The sequence below is a fragment of the Spermophilus citellus genome (assembly GCF_964194105.1).
Source record: "Spermophilus citellus genome assembly, chromosome: 4".
NCBI lineage: Eukaryota > Metazoa > Chordata > Mammalia > Rodentia > Sciuridae > Spermophilus > Spermophilus citellus.
The window spans coordinates 43,875,019-43,894,568 of record NC_138185.1 but is presented as its reverse complement, the minus strand read 5'-3'; the positions used below and the strand labels follow the sequence as shown (position 1 = coordinate 43,894,568).

At 40.4% G+C, this 19,550-nt stretch overlaps 1 protein-coding gene across 1 annotated transcript in view; it reads right to left on the bottom strand.

The window, feature by feature from the left end:
- Positions 1 to 1,401: 1,401 nt before the first annotated feature.
- The window catches only part of DTD1 (D-aminoacyl-tRNA deacylase 1), a 215,034-nt gene continuing 196,885 nt past the window's right edge, over positions 1,402 to 19,550 (bottom strand). The window contains exons 5-6 of the mRNA XM_081290742.1: positions 13,092 to 13,266; positions 1,402 to 1,997 (exon numbers count right to left, since the gene is read on the bottom strand). Coding sequence (XP_081146868.1) covers positions 13,114 to 13,266 — 153 coding nt within the window. The 3' untranslated portion in view covers positions 1,402 to 1,997; positions 13,092 to 13,113. The remainder of the gene's footprint in view (positions 1,998 to 13,091; positions 13,267 to 19,550) is intronic.

Here is a 19,550-nt window from a genome sequence, read left to right as displayed (position 1 = left end):
AAAGCTGGCATCTGTGTTAATGCAACTTATACCCGCTGCTCCTATTTCTGTTCCTAACCAGTTATCTCCCCTATATCTGTAAAATATTAAAAAATATTTTCCCCAAACTAAAGAGCCTCAACTCTTTCAGCTCTTCTTCCTTAAGGTTTCTAGACCATTCGGCTGCTAACCACATGCTGCTGCTTATACCCCAATTAGTCTCTCTGTCTTTAAAATGAGATCCAGGAACAGGGCTGAGGCCAATGAGGGTCTCCATCATTGGACCACCATCCAAATATCAAACACATTGGCCCTTACCACTACACAATCCTTGTCACCCTTGACCATAAGCATAGGCTACAGCTATTGAATAAGCATTAACTGGTGGCAATAAAATGTTGTGGCAGAAAAATGTATGGCAAATCTGTTCAGCAAGTCCAAGCCATACAACTTAGGAAGGTGTAGGTTTGAATAACTTTAGAAATGAGTTTGAATTCACTCTGTCAAGCTCTACTTAGGTAATTCAGACAGGAAAGCTTCTTGTGCCTCATGGCCAACAGAGCTGGGGATGATGACCTGGACACACTGGGATGTCTTGTTTGAAACCTAGAGGTTAAAATTATAGAGGATTACCCTCGATCTCTGTATTGGTTCAGAACAAAGCAATCTGGCAAATCTTTTTCTAACTCTATATTCCAGGTACTTAAATGTACATTGGAGATGTCATTTGAGATGTTTTAATACTTTCTAATATGTTTTCATTTGAAGTAGATGACTGGGTCAGACCAGAAGAACCAGCATTACTAAAATGCCAAATATGGACATCTCTATAGGCAAGAAATATTTCAAGAGAGAAAAAGCTATTTATATAAGCATTTATATGATAAGCATATATATAACTATTAGTATTATATAACATCCCAAATGACCACTACATATGTACCACTAACCGATTAACATTTAACTGAGAAACTACTTTGGCAGAACACGGCTCTTTCTTCAGATTCCCCTGAGTATGCTGGATTGTATATAGGGACAATTGTGAAGCTATCAGAAAAGGATTTCTGTATAACTCCACACAGGAGGCCTTTGTCTCCTCCCAAAGGTGGCTACCAGTGCAGAAATCTCACTTGGCCTCAGTCAGAATGGTATGGCCATACTGAAGCTGGATTCCCTACCCATCTATACTCCACTGACCTGCCATCTCATTTTCAACTGTCTTTAAATCATCAATTACTGGATAGGCTTTCACACTGGAATCAGAGGTCTGTGTGGGCAACTCAGAGAAAGTCTCTGGCAAGAGGGATTTTTATAAAGAAGTGTGGATATACATGGAAAGGGGTCAGACACACTGAAATTCTACAGACACCTCATTAAGCAGAAATAGCAGAATTTGTTTGATAATAAAGTGGTTTGTTGAGATTTAGGATTTTATTAATATTTGTTTTTAGAAAAAAGAAAAAATTTACAAGATGCAAACATTTCACACAATACATTATCATTGATGGTTGTTCTCCTTATACCATAACATGGGCCCTGTCTTATGAACTAGTGTTGGAAAGAATGCAGACAGCATGGATGTGCTGGAGATCCATCATGGACAAGCAGAATACACCACAGTGGACTTGATGACCAATGATGTTGGGCCAGGCTGTTCCAAAAGCAAGCCAAGACCATGGTGGAAACCAGTGAAGCCTTTCTGTGGGGGAGGCGCGGCTGTGTGCCTCTGCATGCTCACTGCCTCCCATCAGCAGCACCCACTGCCTTCAGATCACAGCAACTACAGAAAACCTAGGGGTCTTTTGGGTGGTTGTTTTTCTTTTTTGTTGTTATTGTTGTTTGGGGGTTTGGAGGGGTTTTTCTGTTTTTGTTTTGTTTTGTTTTGTTGCAGTGTTATTTAGATTCCCAATTTCTTATGTATATCTTCCTTTTCATGTCTCAGTCCCAAATTCTTAAAGCAGTGTAGGTACTTAGCATCTTGAATTTTTCAGGATCCAGATCTGCCCAATGGTAATGCACTAAAAAGAACAAAAAGATTCATTAGTAAGGAGGATTCCAAAATTTTCCTTCAACTCTAATTAATATAGGCACATTAGCATTAAAAAAGTAGCTGAAGATATCCTTTCAAGAGCACCCAATGATACTAGCATGATAATGTTTCATTACATGGTGAAAAATCTGCCATGTTATTATATATAAACCCAAATATGTTTTTTGAGCTCAAAAGATACCAAACCAAATATGTAAATACACTTCTTAATGGTATTTGCATCAAAGAGAATTCACAAGGCAAATGAGGAAATATTTTGAAGTAAATTAAAATACAATATATAAAAATTTATGGTATACACCTAAGGCTAACACTTAGGGAGAAATTCATAGCATTCAGCACTTACATTAGAAAAGGAAAAAAACCTGTCAAATCTGAGTTTCCATCTTAAGAAACTGAGAGAGTAAAGCAAAGTAAACCCAAAACAAGCAGAAGGAAGAGAATAAAGATAAAAAACAGAAACCAATTTCAATTTGAAATTTCAAAAAGAAAAATGAAAGCCAAAATAAATGAAAAAAACAATAAAACTGGTAAACCTCTTGCCAGACTTACCAAGAAAAAAAGGAGAAAACACAAATTATCAATATAAGGAATCAAAGAGGGAACAGTACAGATCTTATAGAAATTTAAAAAATTAAAAGAATATATATCACAAATAGGTCCATGCTCATAAATTATATGACATAGATGTATGGGATAAATTCCATGAAGAATAGATACAAAAGCTTCATCTCCAAATCCTTTATAGGAAGGGAGGTAAAGGGATAGGAATAGGAAAAGACAGGAGCAAGAAATAAACTAAATGTTTGCTTTGGGGATGATTTTTAATACTACTCAAAGGATGGTTCTTTAATATAAAAATTCCAAGTTTCTTGTGTTTTCCTTTATAATTTGGAGGATACAACAAAAATCAGCTGATATTGCCAAGATCTGTGACAAAGGCATTTGCTGAGATTTATAATAAATCTCAAAACTTAACAGAGCAGTAGTTTCTATTCTCTCACATTTTAAGTTTAATTGGAAGGACTTCAGTAAAACCAAGAGATTCTATTAACAGTAGATACACTGAGGCATGTCACTGTGAATGTGCTTTCTGAGCACATTCTCAACAGGCCATGAGCAGATATCTCAATAGAGTTAAAAGCTTTCCATTCCTGTGCCCAGTTTGATATCCAGGCCCCAGGGCACACACAAGAAAGGCTAACTGGAACCACAGCTAATCCAGACTTTTTAGTTATATCTGGAACCACAAAAGGGATCGACGGTTTCCCCAAGGCCTACCCTCATACTCCAAAATGCACCCGGTACGGTCCTGTACTCCTTCCTAAGAGATATCTGAAAGGCCACCAGCAGGTGGAAAACATAGAATGTCATTCCTTAGAACATATTACTTCTAGTTTTTAGTCAAGGAAAACAACACATTTGCATACACACATCTGTGTGTGTACACCATCACACACGCACGCACATGTGTCTGAAGCTTTGTAAAATTAGATAAAGAGAAAAAAATCTGCTTAGAAAAAAATGTTATAAAAGTATTATGTTAATCATGATTATCTTCAAATAACAAGATGGCAGATGATTTTTGACATTTTTCTTTGAGTATTCTTGCATTTCTGAAATTGTATATGAATGAACATTAATTTTGTAATAAAAATGGCTTTCAAAAAATTTGTAAGATAGGAATTTTAGTTCCCTACTAAAGAAACAAATAACTGGAAGTGATTCTGAGAGGTTTTGACCCAAGTATTTTCAAAGTTTTTAGGTAAACCATTCAGGCATTTATAAACATCTACCTCAAAGGGCTTACAACTAAGTACAACTCCTGTGCACTCTGATCAGCAGGGCTAATCATAGCATCAGGATTAGTATTGTGAGTAATGAGCTCCCAAACTGCATGCAAAAGCCTGTGGCCAACAGCAGATGCAGTTCCAACTGAAAGCCAACCAAAATGCATGGACTGGTCAATAGACGTTGCATTCTATTTTCAATCTCGTTTATTTAAATGTTCCTTCTTATTTTCTTTTTTTTTTAATTTTTTATTGATTATTTAAAGCATTACATAGCTCATGATATATCATCTTTCATACATTAGACTCAAATTGTGTTTTGAACTCCCATTTTCACCCCAAATATAGATTGCAGAATCCCATCTGTTACATATTCACATTTTTACATAATGCCATATTAGTGACTGTTGTATTCTGCTACCTTTCCTATCCCCTACTATCCCCCCTCCCCTCCCCTCCCCTCCCATCTTCCCTCTCTATCTCCCCTGCTGTTGTTCAATTCTCTCCCTTTTTTTTCCCTCCCCCTTGCCCCTCATAGCCTCTTATAATTTTATGTTTCCTTGAAGGTCTCCTACCATTTCCATATGCTTTCCCTTCTCTCTCCGTTTCTCTCCCCCCATTCGTCTTTGTTTACTGTAGTCCTTCTTATTTTCTTGAACCTAACTGAAGAAATTAGGAATCCGTTTGCTGGCCAACACCTGGGAGTAGCTGGAGATCATGAGGCTCACATCATTGGAAGCACAAATGACAAAGGTGGAAGGAAGCCATCTGTGAGGTACACTTGCCATATCAGAAGCGCTGCAGAAGTTCTGTTCAAGCTGATGAACACATGATTCTCTAGTAAAAGTGGGCCCCTGAGGCTTGAAATTCAGACACCCTGAATGAGGCAATAATGTGCCTCCTCCCTCTGAGAGCTGTTGAGAGGAGTGCATGTGGGCCAGCTGAGCTACTTGAAGATTTGACCTGCAGGCTGTGAGCACCTAATGCAGTAGAAAGAAGTACCTGACAACTTAGTACTGCAACTTCACAGCCTTATGGAAGAAGGTGGAGGAACCACAAGCTCCTTCCATCTATGTGCTTGGAGTGATTCTTGTTTATTGCCTTCAAATGTCAAGGACAGTGGGGAACCTCTTCAGTGAGTCCAGCCCAGGACCTGAAGCAAGGAATCCCTCAACAGCCTATTTAAACACTGAAACTCTCAAACATGTTGACTTACAGCTGACCTGCTTCTGGCATCAGGCCATTCAAACAATCACAAGGTGCAAGTGCTAGACTTAGGACATACACAACACCACAGACTTGCTCTGCAAATCACTACCAAAAAAGCTGTTTTTATTATTTTTTTCAGATCACTACTGGGAAATCTCATCATTTACCTAGAAGAGTAAGAATGTCCTATGAAAAAACATTAGATGCTGAGAAGTCAATGCTATTAATAAAGGATTTACTCTGACCTGCTAACATTGTTAGAGATTCCAGTGAGGCCCTCCAATGAACTGTCAAAAGACACTTCCTTTGCTTGAGTTCTCATGATCCTGACTTGACCGATGAGAACACGGGATGAGTGATTTGATTTCCTAATTAATGGAAAGCTTGATGTGATGCAATAAAACAAGCACAGGAAAAAAAATGTTTATGAAAGTGGAAGGAACAAATTCTGACAGCAGTTGGGTTTTATTTTTTGGCTTGACTTCTTCCTCCATTTATTTCTCATGTAGATTTGTGTACAGTTAACCACATACACCTAACAGAACTTAAAGTGGTTCAATGATGGACTCAACAGCATAACTTGATCCAGTTGAACTTTCTGTGATGATAAAATTGTTCTGCATCAGTGCTGTCCAATATGGCAGCCACTAGCCATGTGTGGCTACTTGGCAATGAAATGTGTCTACTACAAATTTTATATTTTTTAAACCTTAGTTAACTTACTTTTAAATACATGAAGTTAGTGGCTACAGTATAAGTACACTCTAAGTTACCTGTAAGCTTAGCTCTGTAACTCAGTAATAAATTCTCTAATCATGGCCAGCTACTTGCCAACTTATTTTCTTTTTTTTTATTAGAGCTTGACATAGTAGTTGGGTTCATTCCAACAAAATCATACATGTATGGAATTCTATTTCAGTTCACAATGCTCCCCTTTTCCCTCCCATTCTCCCTCCTATTTCCAGTTCTCCTTCATTTACTCTCTAGACTTCCTTGTGTTCATCCATTTATTTATATTTCATTGGCTCTTTTTATTTATACATAAAGGTGAAATTCCCTGTGGTATATTTTTATATACACATAACATGATTTTTTAAGAATTCATTCTGCATTGCCTCCTTCCCATCCTTCCTCTCTCCCTCTCGTTCTCCTTCTACACTACTGATCTTCCCTTTATATTTATGATATCTTATTTTTCCTTCCTCCTTTCCTTTATTTTACTCTAGCTTCCACAAATGAGAAAAAACATTCAATCTTTGAGTGTCTAAGTCTTTGCCAACTTTTTTTCAAATAACTAAGGTAACTGAGGTGGAAACCTGGCCAAGAAGAAAATCTAACCCCACTGCTAATAAAGTATCACAATTGCATACTCTGTGTCATTGAGGAAATAGATCATTCTCATATATAACAAAAAGACAACATGATATTCAAGATTTTGAAAGAGGAACTTCCTCCAGGTAAGAAGATAACAGAAGTATTATTTAAAATTTCCAAATAACATACATTAATAGATTCAAGAAGCTCAGCAAACTTAAAGGTATCATCAGAATGAAACGAAGATATGACACCAATGTTGGAATTTTCAGACAGGGAATTTAAAATGATTATGATTAATAGTTAAGGGTTCTGATGGGGAAAGTAAACAATATGTAAGAACAGATGGGTAATGTAAGCAGAGAAACAGAAACTTTAAGAAAGAATCAAAAGAAAATAATAGAAATCAAAAACATTCTTACAGTAATAAAGAATGTCCTTAATAGGCTCATCAATAAACCAGATAGATAGAGCTGAAGGAAGAATCAGTGGGCTTAAAGATAGATCAATACAAAAGTCCCAAACCAAAATGCAAAGAAGAAAGAAAAAGTGGGGAGGGAGGGAGAGAGGAAGGGAACAATAATTGTAAGGCAATTGTAAAAGGTGTAACATATACATAATTAGTATACACAATCGGAACAATTAACAAAGAAGTATTTGAAATAATGACAGCCAAGAAGTTTCCAAAGTTAATAAGAGACACCAAGTCACAAAACCAGGGAGCTCAGAACACCAAACAAGAACCACAACCAGACATATCATATTTAAACTGCAGAAAATCAAAGAGAAATTTGTAAAATAATTCAGGGGCAGAGGGATAGGGTGGGGGAAATCTACATTACCTACAAAGGAACAAAGATGAAAGCTGCTCTGTAGCTTTGTAATTTTGCCATAAGAAACTGTGTAAACAAGAAGAGAATGGTCCAAGAAAGCAATCTAGCCGGGTATAGTAGAGCAAGCCTGTACTCCCAGCAATTTGGGAATTGAGGCAGGATTACAAGTTCAAGATCAGCCTCAGCAACTTAGTGAGATCCCATCTCAAAATAAAATAAAAAGGGCTGGGGTGGGGGCTCAGTGGTAGAGAGCCCCAGGGTTCAATCCCCAGTACCAAACACACACACACACACACACACACACACACACACACACACAGGAGGAAGAAGAGAAAAAGAAAGCAATCCCATTCAAAATAGCTACAAATAAATAAACAAAATATCTAGGAATAAATTTAACCAAGGAAGTGAATGATCTCTATAAAGAAAATTACAGGGCTGGGGATGTGGCTCAAGCGGTAGCGCGCTTGCCTGGCATGCGTGCGGCCCGGGTTCGATCCTCAGCACCACATACCAACAAAGATGTTGTGTCCGCCGAGAACTAAAAAATAAATATTAAAAATTCTCTCTCTCTCTCTCTCTCCTCTCTCACTCTCTCTAAAAAAAAAAAAAAAGAAAATTACAAAGCACTGATGAAAGAATCTGATCTGATCATTACCTATTCTATACATGTGTTGGAAATGACACACTGTATCCACATATATGAACAATTATCATGGTCAATTAAAAATAAAAATACATTTAAAATTAAATAAAATAGAAAAAAAGAAAAGTGGAACAAAATATTTAAATATTGTAAAAAAAAAAAGTATAGCATTGGATACCAGCAAAATTATCCTTCAAAAGTGAAGAAAAAAAACAAAGATTCCCTCAAATATGTGCTTCAAGAAATATGAAGAGAAATATTTTTAAATAGGCAGAAGGAACATTATATAGATCAGAAACTTGGATTCTTGTAATGAAAGCAAATTAAATCTTTTCTTTTTATTAATCTTACTTTATCTTTAAAATAACCATTTATAATAGTAATAGTAGCAATGTACTGAATGATTAGAAAGTGTGGAAAGTGAAATTAGTGACAATAATGTCACAAGGGTAGGAGGGAGAAACTAGGAGAATGGCAGTGTCATAAAGTTCCTATTCTACAGGTAACGTGGTACAGTCTTATTTGAAGGTGGACTTAGATTAGTTAAAAATGTATATTGTGAAGTTGAGGACAACCACTAAAAAAAAAAAAAAACAACTGTTTTAAGTTTAAAAAATAAAACCATCACTTTGGAGGCTCAGCTAGTTTTACACCATGAAATATCCGCACCTGAGCTTGGGGAAGAGTTATGAATGTTGACACAGGGAAGTGAAGAGAAGGTTGCGGAATGAAAGAGATCCTACCATACACAGGGGAAAACAGTGAGAAGTGATCAAGTGCCCTTTTAACAGAGCACGCAAACACACACACTCAAGTACTCTAGCTCATTAGGAAGAAATGTGCTCAGCCAGGACACATCTTATAATTCAGACAAAGGTCAAGTTGAAAAAGCAAACAGATGGCAGCTTCCAAAACACATCCCCTGTTTGGTTTTGAGTGTGTTGACATTTGAGGACAGAAATGTGGGGTGCTGGTCTCACACCCTAATTATAGCAGCTAAATAAATACTCAAATGTACAATAAATAAATAAATAAATAAATAAATGCTCAAATGAGGTGACACTTGAACCTGCAATCAAAAGCAAAAGCCACATTTTTTTTTAGTGAGTTTTCACTAGTGCATTAGTACTGGTCAGAAAGGGGGAAATAATTGAGTTGCAGCCTCACAGAGAACCTCAAATCCTCCCAGCAAGGTGAGGAGCCAGAAGGAATGAGAATAAAAACCAGAAGTTAATTTTAGCAGTTTTATGTCCATTTGATAAAATAAGAAGGAACGTCTGCAATGTGATAGAGAAACGTTGACATCCTGGTAATGTCCTTTGAACCATGAAGGTTTTGGATTCATTTTCAAAGAAAAAATATGCCCAAGATCGTGTAGTTTCTCATCACATTTTCTTTTGCCTTTTCTTTGCCTCTCATGCCTTGCAAACTCAAAGCTGCCCCCATTGGGGCCTGTGAGGCTCCCTAGGGCTCTTTCTGTTTTTAAAGAAAAGCAAATGAAAACTGCTGCTCCCTTCAGGAAAGGGGCTCCTATATTCTGTGAAGCAAAACAAATGCCAAGGTCACCTCCTATCTGTCGTTACTTATTTCAGCTTTCATGGGTATCTGAATATTGTGGGGTGATTTTCTGATACATTAATATGACAAATTTCATCAAAGGGACAACAAAAAAACATGAACAATAAAAACTACAAATACATGAGTGGAAAACCAGCTCTCATTTAATGTTTTCAAACCCAGGGAATCTTTAAGGTTCAAAACCAGCCCCCTTTAAGGTCTTCAAGCCCAGGAAAGCAGCTAAATTCTAAGAGGTGGGAACATCCCAGCTCCTCCCTGGTCCTTGGCCGACTCCCAGAGGAGCTGTTGCACAGTCTCAGAAGGACTTCGCCACACCCTGCATCCATCCACGCCCAGACCTTGGCACTAGTCACCAGACTGTCACTGTTGCTTCTGATTTAAATAATTACAAGTGGATGACCAAGTTAAATTGTCAATAAATGAATGGCTTCCCTTGTGGGCTTACTCCAAACTCTAGACAATATCATATAAGTTAGTGCAAAAATGTGATCTGTGATTTCATGGGCTGAGCAAACCTTGCTCACTATCCTCTGAGTAGCAGTCAGGGAAATCCTGAGCACATAGAAGTTTCCTCTTGCCTTGGTGTCAACAGTGCTCTGGGTCCTCAGAGGCCACTGTGGTCAGGTGACTGGTATGGATCAGTGCCTGGACCTGGTGCCATCACCAAGGGAGAAAGGCCATTCAAGGTTGTTTTTCAATTGCCCAGGAGGCCTCTCTAGTGACTTCCACTCTCACTAGCATTACAACCCCTGCAAGTTCCATCCAGGAGGCCAGGTGGAGGTCAGGGCTGAGACCCAGAGTGTCTATTAGTGCTATGAAGAGCTGAGGCCATAAGCCTCTAGCCTTCTGGAAAAGCTACTCCTCTACCTCTGGGCAAGCTCCCTTCCTCATTCTACCCAGGACCTATGGCCATCCCAACAGGTCCAATGTATATCTCCTCTGCACTCCTCACAGGGCAGGGGAACCCCTCTGTGTGCCTTCTGCACTGCATGAAATGACGAATGCTATGAAGCATTATCACAGGCCCCTGGATGCCTAACCATGTCTGGTTGCCTCTTCTACTCAAACACGTGAGTGTGGTCTCTGGTTTCTGTTCCATCTGCCCCTCTGCTCCTTCCCACTGACCTCCCCACAACTTAAGGACTATTTTTTACTTTCTTTCTTCTGGAAGGGGCTTCCCCTATATCATCCCTCCTCATCCCCCCGCCTACCCTCATTCTATAATGATGGAACGGCTGCAAGAAACTTGACCTACAAGGAAGGGGAAGGAACAAGTCATCACCTACTCTTTTCCAAGTACTTTCCCCTTTGGGTTTGCTTCCTCTTCTGCTGAGCTCCCTCTCTGACCAGTTCTTTTTGAGTGCTTGACAACAGTCCCATTTATCCTAGGTTCTATGTGCCCCAATCTGCACCACTCAGGGAAGAAAATAAATAAGTTTTTTTAAAGTTTTACTGACTTTAGAGAAGAAGTAGATACCTACAAATTCATGAGAATTTTCCCCTTCCAAGATGGGGATCCCAGCAGATGTTAAAAAGCAAAGCCAACTCTCACCTATGTTTTTCTTTCTGTGAACATGTCTTTCTTGATGTTCTGGGACACATACACCTACTATACCTTCCTCTGCCCACATAGCCCTCAGATTATTTTCCCCCTCACATAAATAGCAAAATTACCTGCAGGTTGTCCAGTGGCCACAGGATATTAATGATCAAGAATTATTCTGAGTCCAAAGCTAATGAAACTTAAAGCAAATGGGAGCTTTCAAATTGGTCTGTTTCGCACAGATTTAAAAAGTAATAGAACTCAAAACCCCAAATAGATAAAACAAGGATTTTCAATGTATTGATCAGATATAGCTAAAGCAAAAACCAAGACATTACATTTATCAAATATATTAGCATGTTAATAATATAATCCAGAAAGGAATCAGCTAGGCAGCATTAGAATTTTTCAAATTGTTTTGAAAATACAAAGCTCCAAGGCACACTTTGAGTACATGCATGTGTATACACAAAGTTTGTGTGTGCATGTGTATATTTAGTTTGATAAACTGGGTTTGGAGATGAGTGCTTATATTTTTATCCGATTTCCACATATTGAGTTCATCATGGGCATTTGAAAATTCAATTTGTTTTAAACGTGTTTCTGAGGTTCCAATTCACTGGGAAAAGGATTATTTACAGTTTCAACAAAACCCAAGAAAGAAGACACAGTGCCATGCCTGAGTGGGGTCAAGAGAGTGGAAAAGCAGGAAGGATGGGCAGCAGCCCTCAGCCCAAGGAGTGAAAACTGAAGGGGAAGGTCCAGTCTGGCTTTTGCTTCTGAACCAGGTTAGGTACTCACTCTTATAACTTGGCCTAAAGAATGTTGGTCTCTGCATCCTTCATTCAAGAGACAGGTGTAGGTGGATCATGTCTCTCCCACATGCTCCCCTGTGGCCAGGGAAGCTTGAGAGGATGCTGTACAGAATATCCCCAAGGCCCATGTATTAAAGCTTGGTCCTTAGAGTGCTCTGTTGGGAGACAGTAGAACTTTTAAGAGATAGGGCCTAATGAGAGATCTTTAGGTTACTGAGGATAAGCTCTTGAAGGGAATTATGGGACCCCAGCCTCTTCCCCTTCCTCTTCCTGCAGTGAAACAAGTGGTTCTGCTCCACTACATTCTCCAACCTTGCCACAGGTCCAAAAGTAATGTTGATAATCTGTCATGAACTGAAACCTTCAAAAATGTAAACATTTTCTCTTTACAAATTGATTACCTCAAATATTTTGTTTTAGTGACAGAAAACTAAAACATTTTTCTCTTCTCTTGGCTTAGGCAACTCTTCCCAGATCTTTGCCCTTCATCTCTCTAATTCTACGTGTCCTTCAAGGTCTGGTTCCAGAGCCCTCTCCACCTCATACCACAGTCACATCGCCACCACAAGGCACAATGCTGTGGTGTAATGATTTCTATTCTTCTCCCTGAATTTGTGAACTCCATATGGATAGCCCCTGGGTCCCTCATATCTATATCTCTAGTGCTTGGTATAGTGTCTGGCAAATAAGAAGCTCTGCTAATACATTTGCTAAGGGAAGGAACTGAAGCAGAAGGCCATCAGATTTCTGGATCACATTTCAGAGGCCTGTGATCTTCAGGCAGGGAGATGGCTTAATGCTACTGTGAACTACAATACAGATCTGGGCATGGATATGATGAAGAATAAAGGGTGGTTGCAGGAACAGTAAATTGCCAGTCCTATGCAGGACAAAGTGATTGATGTCAGAACAAAATCAAGGAAACCATGAGAGCAGACTGCTGCTAAGAACAGTGGCCTCCACAGGCCATTTGCTCCTCTGCACTAGGAGCAAGACTGGTAGTGGTAGTAGGATGGCGGGAGCATGCACACAGCTGCTGTCTGGATCAGATACCTGCAGGTGCTCTCCACACACTCGGGGTAGCAGCAATTGTGGCCAACACTGGCAACGGAGGAAGGAGGCGCACATTCCTGTCCACTGGGGCCTGTGGGTGTCCTGCCCTCCAGCCTCTCAATGAATACAACACGACTTTACTTGCCAGCATCTGTCTTCCAGGATGGAAGCATGTTCAAGGAGGCTATGGACACATGTCCTCAGCAGCCATTTCATCCTCTATTCATTACTGCTGCCCCAAATTTGTGAGGGCAAAGCTATGCAGGCAGATAAACACCTACCTAGGTTCTCTGCCTCCAGGGGCTATGGCTCCCGCTCAGAGGACACATCACCCTCTGCCCCGCTGCTGGCGCTGCGGTCTTCTTTTCGGGGGGCATTTCGCTCTTTGCTTGATTCAGAAGGGCCCTTGGCTCTGGTCTTTTCTTTCCTCTGCTGCTGTTTCTCAAGCTTTGACAGCTGATTAAAAAAAAGAAAAAGAAGAAAGAATAGTTTACAAATTAGAATGCATTCCTAGATATCCAAGACAGCAGTTTCTTCCAGGTGGAAAGCATTGAGAAAGCTTTTGTCTGATACCTGGCACACCATGGTGGTTCAGATGCCAACGTAGACAAAATATGATCAGACGGGTCCCTGAATCATTAACACAGATGAGCCACAGGTGTGATCCTCCTCAGACCTTTTCCCCATCCATGATTCAACTTGGCATGTAGGATTTGGGGATGGCAACAGCCTCCCTCCCCAGACTCAGAAGAGCTCTGTAAGTGACAAAGTCCTATCACTGCTTTCTTCAAGAATAAGCTCTATATTCTCACCAAGTTGTCTTCCTGCTTACTGTTTTCTAAAGAGTGTTCAAAACACTCCACTAGTTGCTGAAGAGAACAGAAAAGTCTGTGACATAAAGTACATTAAGCACATTGAACATCATCTCAGTTACTAGTTTGTTTTGTGAGGCTGAAGCCTGACTCACCCAGCTGGAGGGATCCTAGCAGGCCTGTGGTAGCTGCATGCAGACTGCTGGCCACAGAGCCTCCCCAGCTTCTTACTGTCCAGCTGGGGGACATGCTTCTGATGTCTAACCCAGTGGAACCTGGGCCCGTTTCTTCTCTGGATTTCTACCCAATGGGTTCAAATAAACCACAGACTAGACAGCAGAAAGAAACTTAGATCATCTCACAATCTGAGCAAGTCCACTCCAGAAAGCCAGACTGAGAAGCTTGTTTGAGAAGACTGGCCAAGTTTTGGTCCATGGGATTTTCTTGGACCAAAAAAGGCATCTGTAACAAAGCCTGAGAGGCAATAACACCCAGTTCCATCTGCCTTCCAGACCAAGTTTGCAAACATTTTCTTGATCACAAAAAAAAGAAGGAAACTTAAGGAGGGGCTGAGGACCCTCCTTGCTGGTCCCTGTTCTACATCCAAAGATATTAAAAAGAGTCATTTTACACAATTTTCCAAATCATTTCTTCTATATGGACAGACTTTGAGTTAAACCTTAGAGAGATGAACAGCTGATAGTTCTCAATTTGATCCAGAAAACCAATTCTCTTAATGATTGGTTTACGTAAGTATTACCTTTCCCAACCCCACTGGCCTGCAAAGATGCAGTAAATAGCCAAGCTGCTTAATGTGCTAATCAATTAGATTTTGTGATAAAGACATCCCTTCACCTTTGACCCAGAAACTCTCCTCCCAGGTAACTACCCTGGATAAACTTCCCCTCCTGTGCACATGAAAACTCATAAAAATGTGCACTGTAGGTTGCCTGTATTGGCTAAAACCTAGAAACATCCCAAATGCCCATCAACATGAGGACAGATAAATACAATGTGGTATAGTCACATAAAGCAATACTGTAGAGTATCAAAGTACTCCAATGTATCAAAATAGATGTCTTCAAAACCATACTGTTTAAAAACAAATTAAATTTCAGAAAGTTATTTTCTGTGGGATTTCATTTACACAAAACACTACACATTGCTAACGAGCTGATGCAAATGCAATGTGGACTGGGAGAATGCCAACTGCACTGCACTAGTTAACTTGGAAGGGTAGAAAGGGATGTGGTGGCATGAATACACAGATTTCAACTCTGTCAAATTTTACCTCTGTGTGAACAAAACCTGATCTAGAGCTGGGCTCCTCACTAGGACCAGTCTTTGAGCTATTTACACAGGACACCTGGACCACTGATGCGAAGATGCTCACGTAGGATGGAACTCAACATATGCCTTCCTTTGTGGACAAAGTCTGCCTGTGGCAAGTATCACTTTCTAAACTTTGAGCTTAGTGGTGTGGCTGACTTCACTACGGCACAAGCTCTTTCTCACCACAGTCTGGTTAAAAATACTTTATGTACTCATCCTGTACACAGAAATGATGTGGAGCATGATGACAAAAATGTATACTTTTTAAATTTGGGAACTGGCTCTACAGAGTTCCTTGCTGTATTTTTCTCTGAGGTATTACTTTGCCAAAGACAAATGTTTTTCTCTGTACTACTCTACCAGAGATTAGGAATAAATTTCCTCAACTAAGAATGCTGTTTATTACTCTCCTTGTGTTGAAATTTGTTCTTTTATGAAATGATGAGGATGGTTGGGGTTCCCTCTGTTTTGTTCTCATTCTTGCAAAATGACCTGGATTGCCCAGTGTGAATATACCTAACACTGCAGAATTGTAACCTAAAAGAAGGTTTAAAATGGCAAATTTTATGTGGATTTTATTGTGATTTTTTTTTAAAAAATTAACAATTTTGGAAAATAGAAGTTAACAATCCATGCTAAACTCAAGTTCTCCCCCCCCGCCCCCGTATTCCTGGTTTACGAAATCTAAAAATCTGAGAGTCAGTGTTCTGCAGTGAACTAATAAACGGCATTTTGCTTCCAGCAGTTTATGTTAGAGGCTATAAATTTATATCTGCACATATTACGTGTGTATATTACTCTCTCTCTCTCTCTCTCTCACACACACACACACACACAATATCATGAACATGTTCCAAGTGAGATGCTGGGAAAGTATAATTTTTTTAAATTTTTTTTAAATATTTTATTTATTTTTTCTTAGTTCTCGGCGGACACTACATCTTTGTTTGTATGTGGTGCTGAGGATCGAACCCGGGCCGCACGCACACCAGGCGAGCGCGCTACCACTTGAGCCACATCCCCAGCCTGGGAAAGTATAATTTTTGTCTTAAAAAGTAAGATTCCTGCTCGGTTTTGCTTCTCCTTTTTTGAGATAAAATATAAAATATGTAAATATCACAGGTGACAAAAGTAAATGAAATCTCCCCCGCTGCTAAAACTCAATCTCAAGCTGGGCTTGCCTGTGATTTGCTTGCTATTCATTTCCTGCTCCTTAATGTTCTTGACATCAGATCCTGAGAGGATGGTGAAGTATAGTCCCAGTGAACACAGGTTCCCCAGAGGCTTCTCAACTCCAAGCAGCACTATCAGATGCAAGCTCTGACCTAGAGGCCTGCAGTCACCATAGCATACAACACAGAAATGTGGGTTTGAACTTCTACATTAATCCTGTCCCCTCCCACCATGAACCAAGCTTTTAAATCACATGTGATAATTCTTTAAGAAACAGACACAGCCTGCATCTCTGCCAACGAAGTAATGGTGATTTTCTTACATTATTTGTCTTAAAACCACCCAGCCCCATATGGTTCCAGGCCACCAAGTAAAGTTCCTTGTGAGAACACTGTGAACCAAACTAATAAATTTAAGCCTTTTCTCAGAAAACTGAGAATCCAATGCAGCCAGAAGATAGAATTTAAGTCACAAGACAATAGCTGGATTTTTTTTTTTTAAGGAAACAAATGAGGAAGAAAGAGAGGAAGAAAAGAAATTGGGCTCATATAGAATGTCTATAGCTTTCAAATTTACAGGAGATGCAAAGAGAATGCAAAACACTACAGTTCTGAGAACATATGATTTGTGAACACTGAGATAGAGTACTTTGGGGGTTTTATTTGCTACTTTTAGTCTATTGATGAGAGTTATTCACATTGCAATAGAAACCCTATTCAAACTACTGGCTTTATTATATCAGAAAGTCAACCTTCCAAAGGCAACACAGACACCAGTGTGTGTCCTATGATCAGCCTGCACCTCTCATGGTGGAGCAAGGGAAAGTGCAGGTCCAAGAAAGAAGGAAGGGAATATCCAGATCCACCCCCACCTCCCAAGAAAATAAGGTATTTTGTAATTATGATGTTCAAGCCCTAATTGCATAATGCAAGAATAAACTAGTTGAACATGCATGCTATAATGCTCTACCCTCAGAGCCTGAAAACCTAGATGCCTCAGGCAGGTAGCAAAATGAATATAGTATTTACAAATAAGGCCATGGTACATGGCGGACTATGAGACTACACTAGAGAGGATATGTCCCAATTAAGGGCATTCACATTTTCTTTTTAGACATTATCTGGACAAATATAAAATTAATGGGGTAGATATGGGTCACCTGCTAGGGACTCTACTTTGCACTTCTATTATGTGATTTTAGTTGCTGCTAATATCCCAATGTTTGATCATCGACATTCCATGGAGAAGCACAGTCAGGTGCACTACCTTCCCAACCCCTCTCTCCTTCCCTGCTGGCCTGATCAGCCTCCTACTTCAGAGTTAGTAATATCCAACCTTCCTGTCACATGGTGTATAACACAAATTACAGCCCAACAGGACCTGAGAGAGAAAGAGAAAGGCACGGCTTCAGAGAAAGGCACTCTCCCTGATACATACAGGAGCATGGAGACCCTGCCTGCCTTCCTATCAAGCAAGGATCGGGAGCTTTGGAATAGTAAAGCTCTCATCATGAGGAGGGGCACCAAGGGGACACTGAAACCTCTGGGGATCCCTAGCAGAGCCAGAATGAGTACAGTATTTACAAATAAGGCCATAGTGCATGGCCTAGATGAATCAGCTTTCCTGGTAAAGGAAGCAATCACACTCCTTACTGTTTAAGCCACACTCAGACAGGTTTGTGGCACTTGTAGCCAAAAGCAGAACCTCACATCACATGCCCACTGAACTAAATGGGAAGATGGTGTTCTGCAGGGTTCTAGCTTAAGGGTTTTGCAGCATGTTAGTGACTAAGATGTACCAAACCCAAGGCATCTAGACCTCAAACCCCATATTCTTTCCAGGGAACCAGGTGATCTCTCTCCTTTAATCTATTAATTTCATTTAACAGATATTTATTGGGCATCATTCACATGCCAGGGACACAGCAGAGAACCAAGCAGAGCCCCTGCCTTCCTAGGGCTGATTGACCACCAGAAAAATACTTGGCAATCCCCACTTACTATAAGCCAGGCCCTGTTCTATGTACTTGACGTATATGAAGGATACAGTTACAATCCCCATCTTAGTGGAAGAACCTGAGGTTGCCGGAAACCCCTACCATTCTTCCTGGGACACATACCATGGTGCCAGGCACACCATGGCAAAGGCATAGGCAGTATAGAGCGTCTGATCAGAAAATGACACGCAGAGATGACTAAAGTCAAGAAAGGCCACACAGGAAGAGGCTAAAGAACAAGAGGTCCAGGTGAGGGTGGAGCTGGCCAGGAAAGAAGGAGTAAAGGAGAGGTGAGTTAGAGCAAGGAGGTACCACAGGCAGTAACTGAAGTGCCCACCGCAGGCAGGTGCTGGTGCAGGGGAACAAGTCCCCCCATTTACCAAGACAACCACAGGTTCATGATTTGCACAGTGCAGCACGTACAAAATACTGGGTGAACAAGTGAGGCATGATGAATGAACAGGCTGATTTTGTTTCGAAGAGAAAATCAGGTGACAATCTCAGAGGGAAGGGTGGCTTGGCCTTTTGCTTATCAGCAGAGTGATTAAATAGCTATTCACTTGCTCATAGAAGGAACTGTGGGACCCATCCAGCAGTAGGTATGCAGGTCAGAACTGACAGGTGAGGAACTTGATTTTGGAGTTGGTATATTTGTCTCTTAGGTGGACAGCAGTACACTAGAAAGAGGAAAGCAGAAACATGGGCAGGACTTTGATGCCCCTGCCTCTGTCTGCATTTCTGTAAATGACAGGCCCAGGACACAGTAAGGATAAAGTACGGTTGCAATTTGTCTGAGATTTGAGGTGAGATCTGAGATGCAAGGCACCAAATAAACAGGAAATTGTTATTATCTGCCCCTGTATTTCAATTACAATATCACCCCAGAAGCATCTTTAAAGACGGATCCCTTCACCTGAGGGGTAATCCAATGTGACAATCACAGAAAATTTGAATTAGTAATTCCAGGCTTCTATGGATGCTAATAAGCCACAAGAAACATCTCAATAAATAAATCAGAGAGCTCAGCCCTTATCATATGGCCAGACTCTGGGTTTCCAAGATTCCATTCATTTCAGAAGATCTGAGAAGGCTTGAACCCTGCAACCAAGTTAACACCAATCCAGACCGGAAGGATTCAAATGGACCAAGCAGAAAGAACCTAGTTCTGGGGGATGTCAAGATGGCCGCCGGCGAGGAAGCAGCGACTCCAATGTCTCCACATTAACGGGATCAGAAAGACCCACTGGAACAGCGGCAGTCTACCTACTGAGGAACTTCTAGCAAAATTCCGTGAAGAGGGGACCTGCCGGGAATTGGTAGGTTTATTAGAAGTGTCAGTTTGTCCCAGACAAGTGGATCTTGGCCGGCCACGCAGGCGCAGAGGTCCAGTCCCGAAGCCACCAGACGCTTCAGAAAGCGGCTGGCAG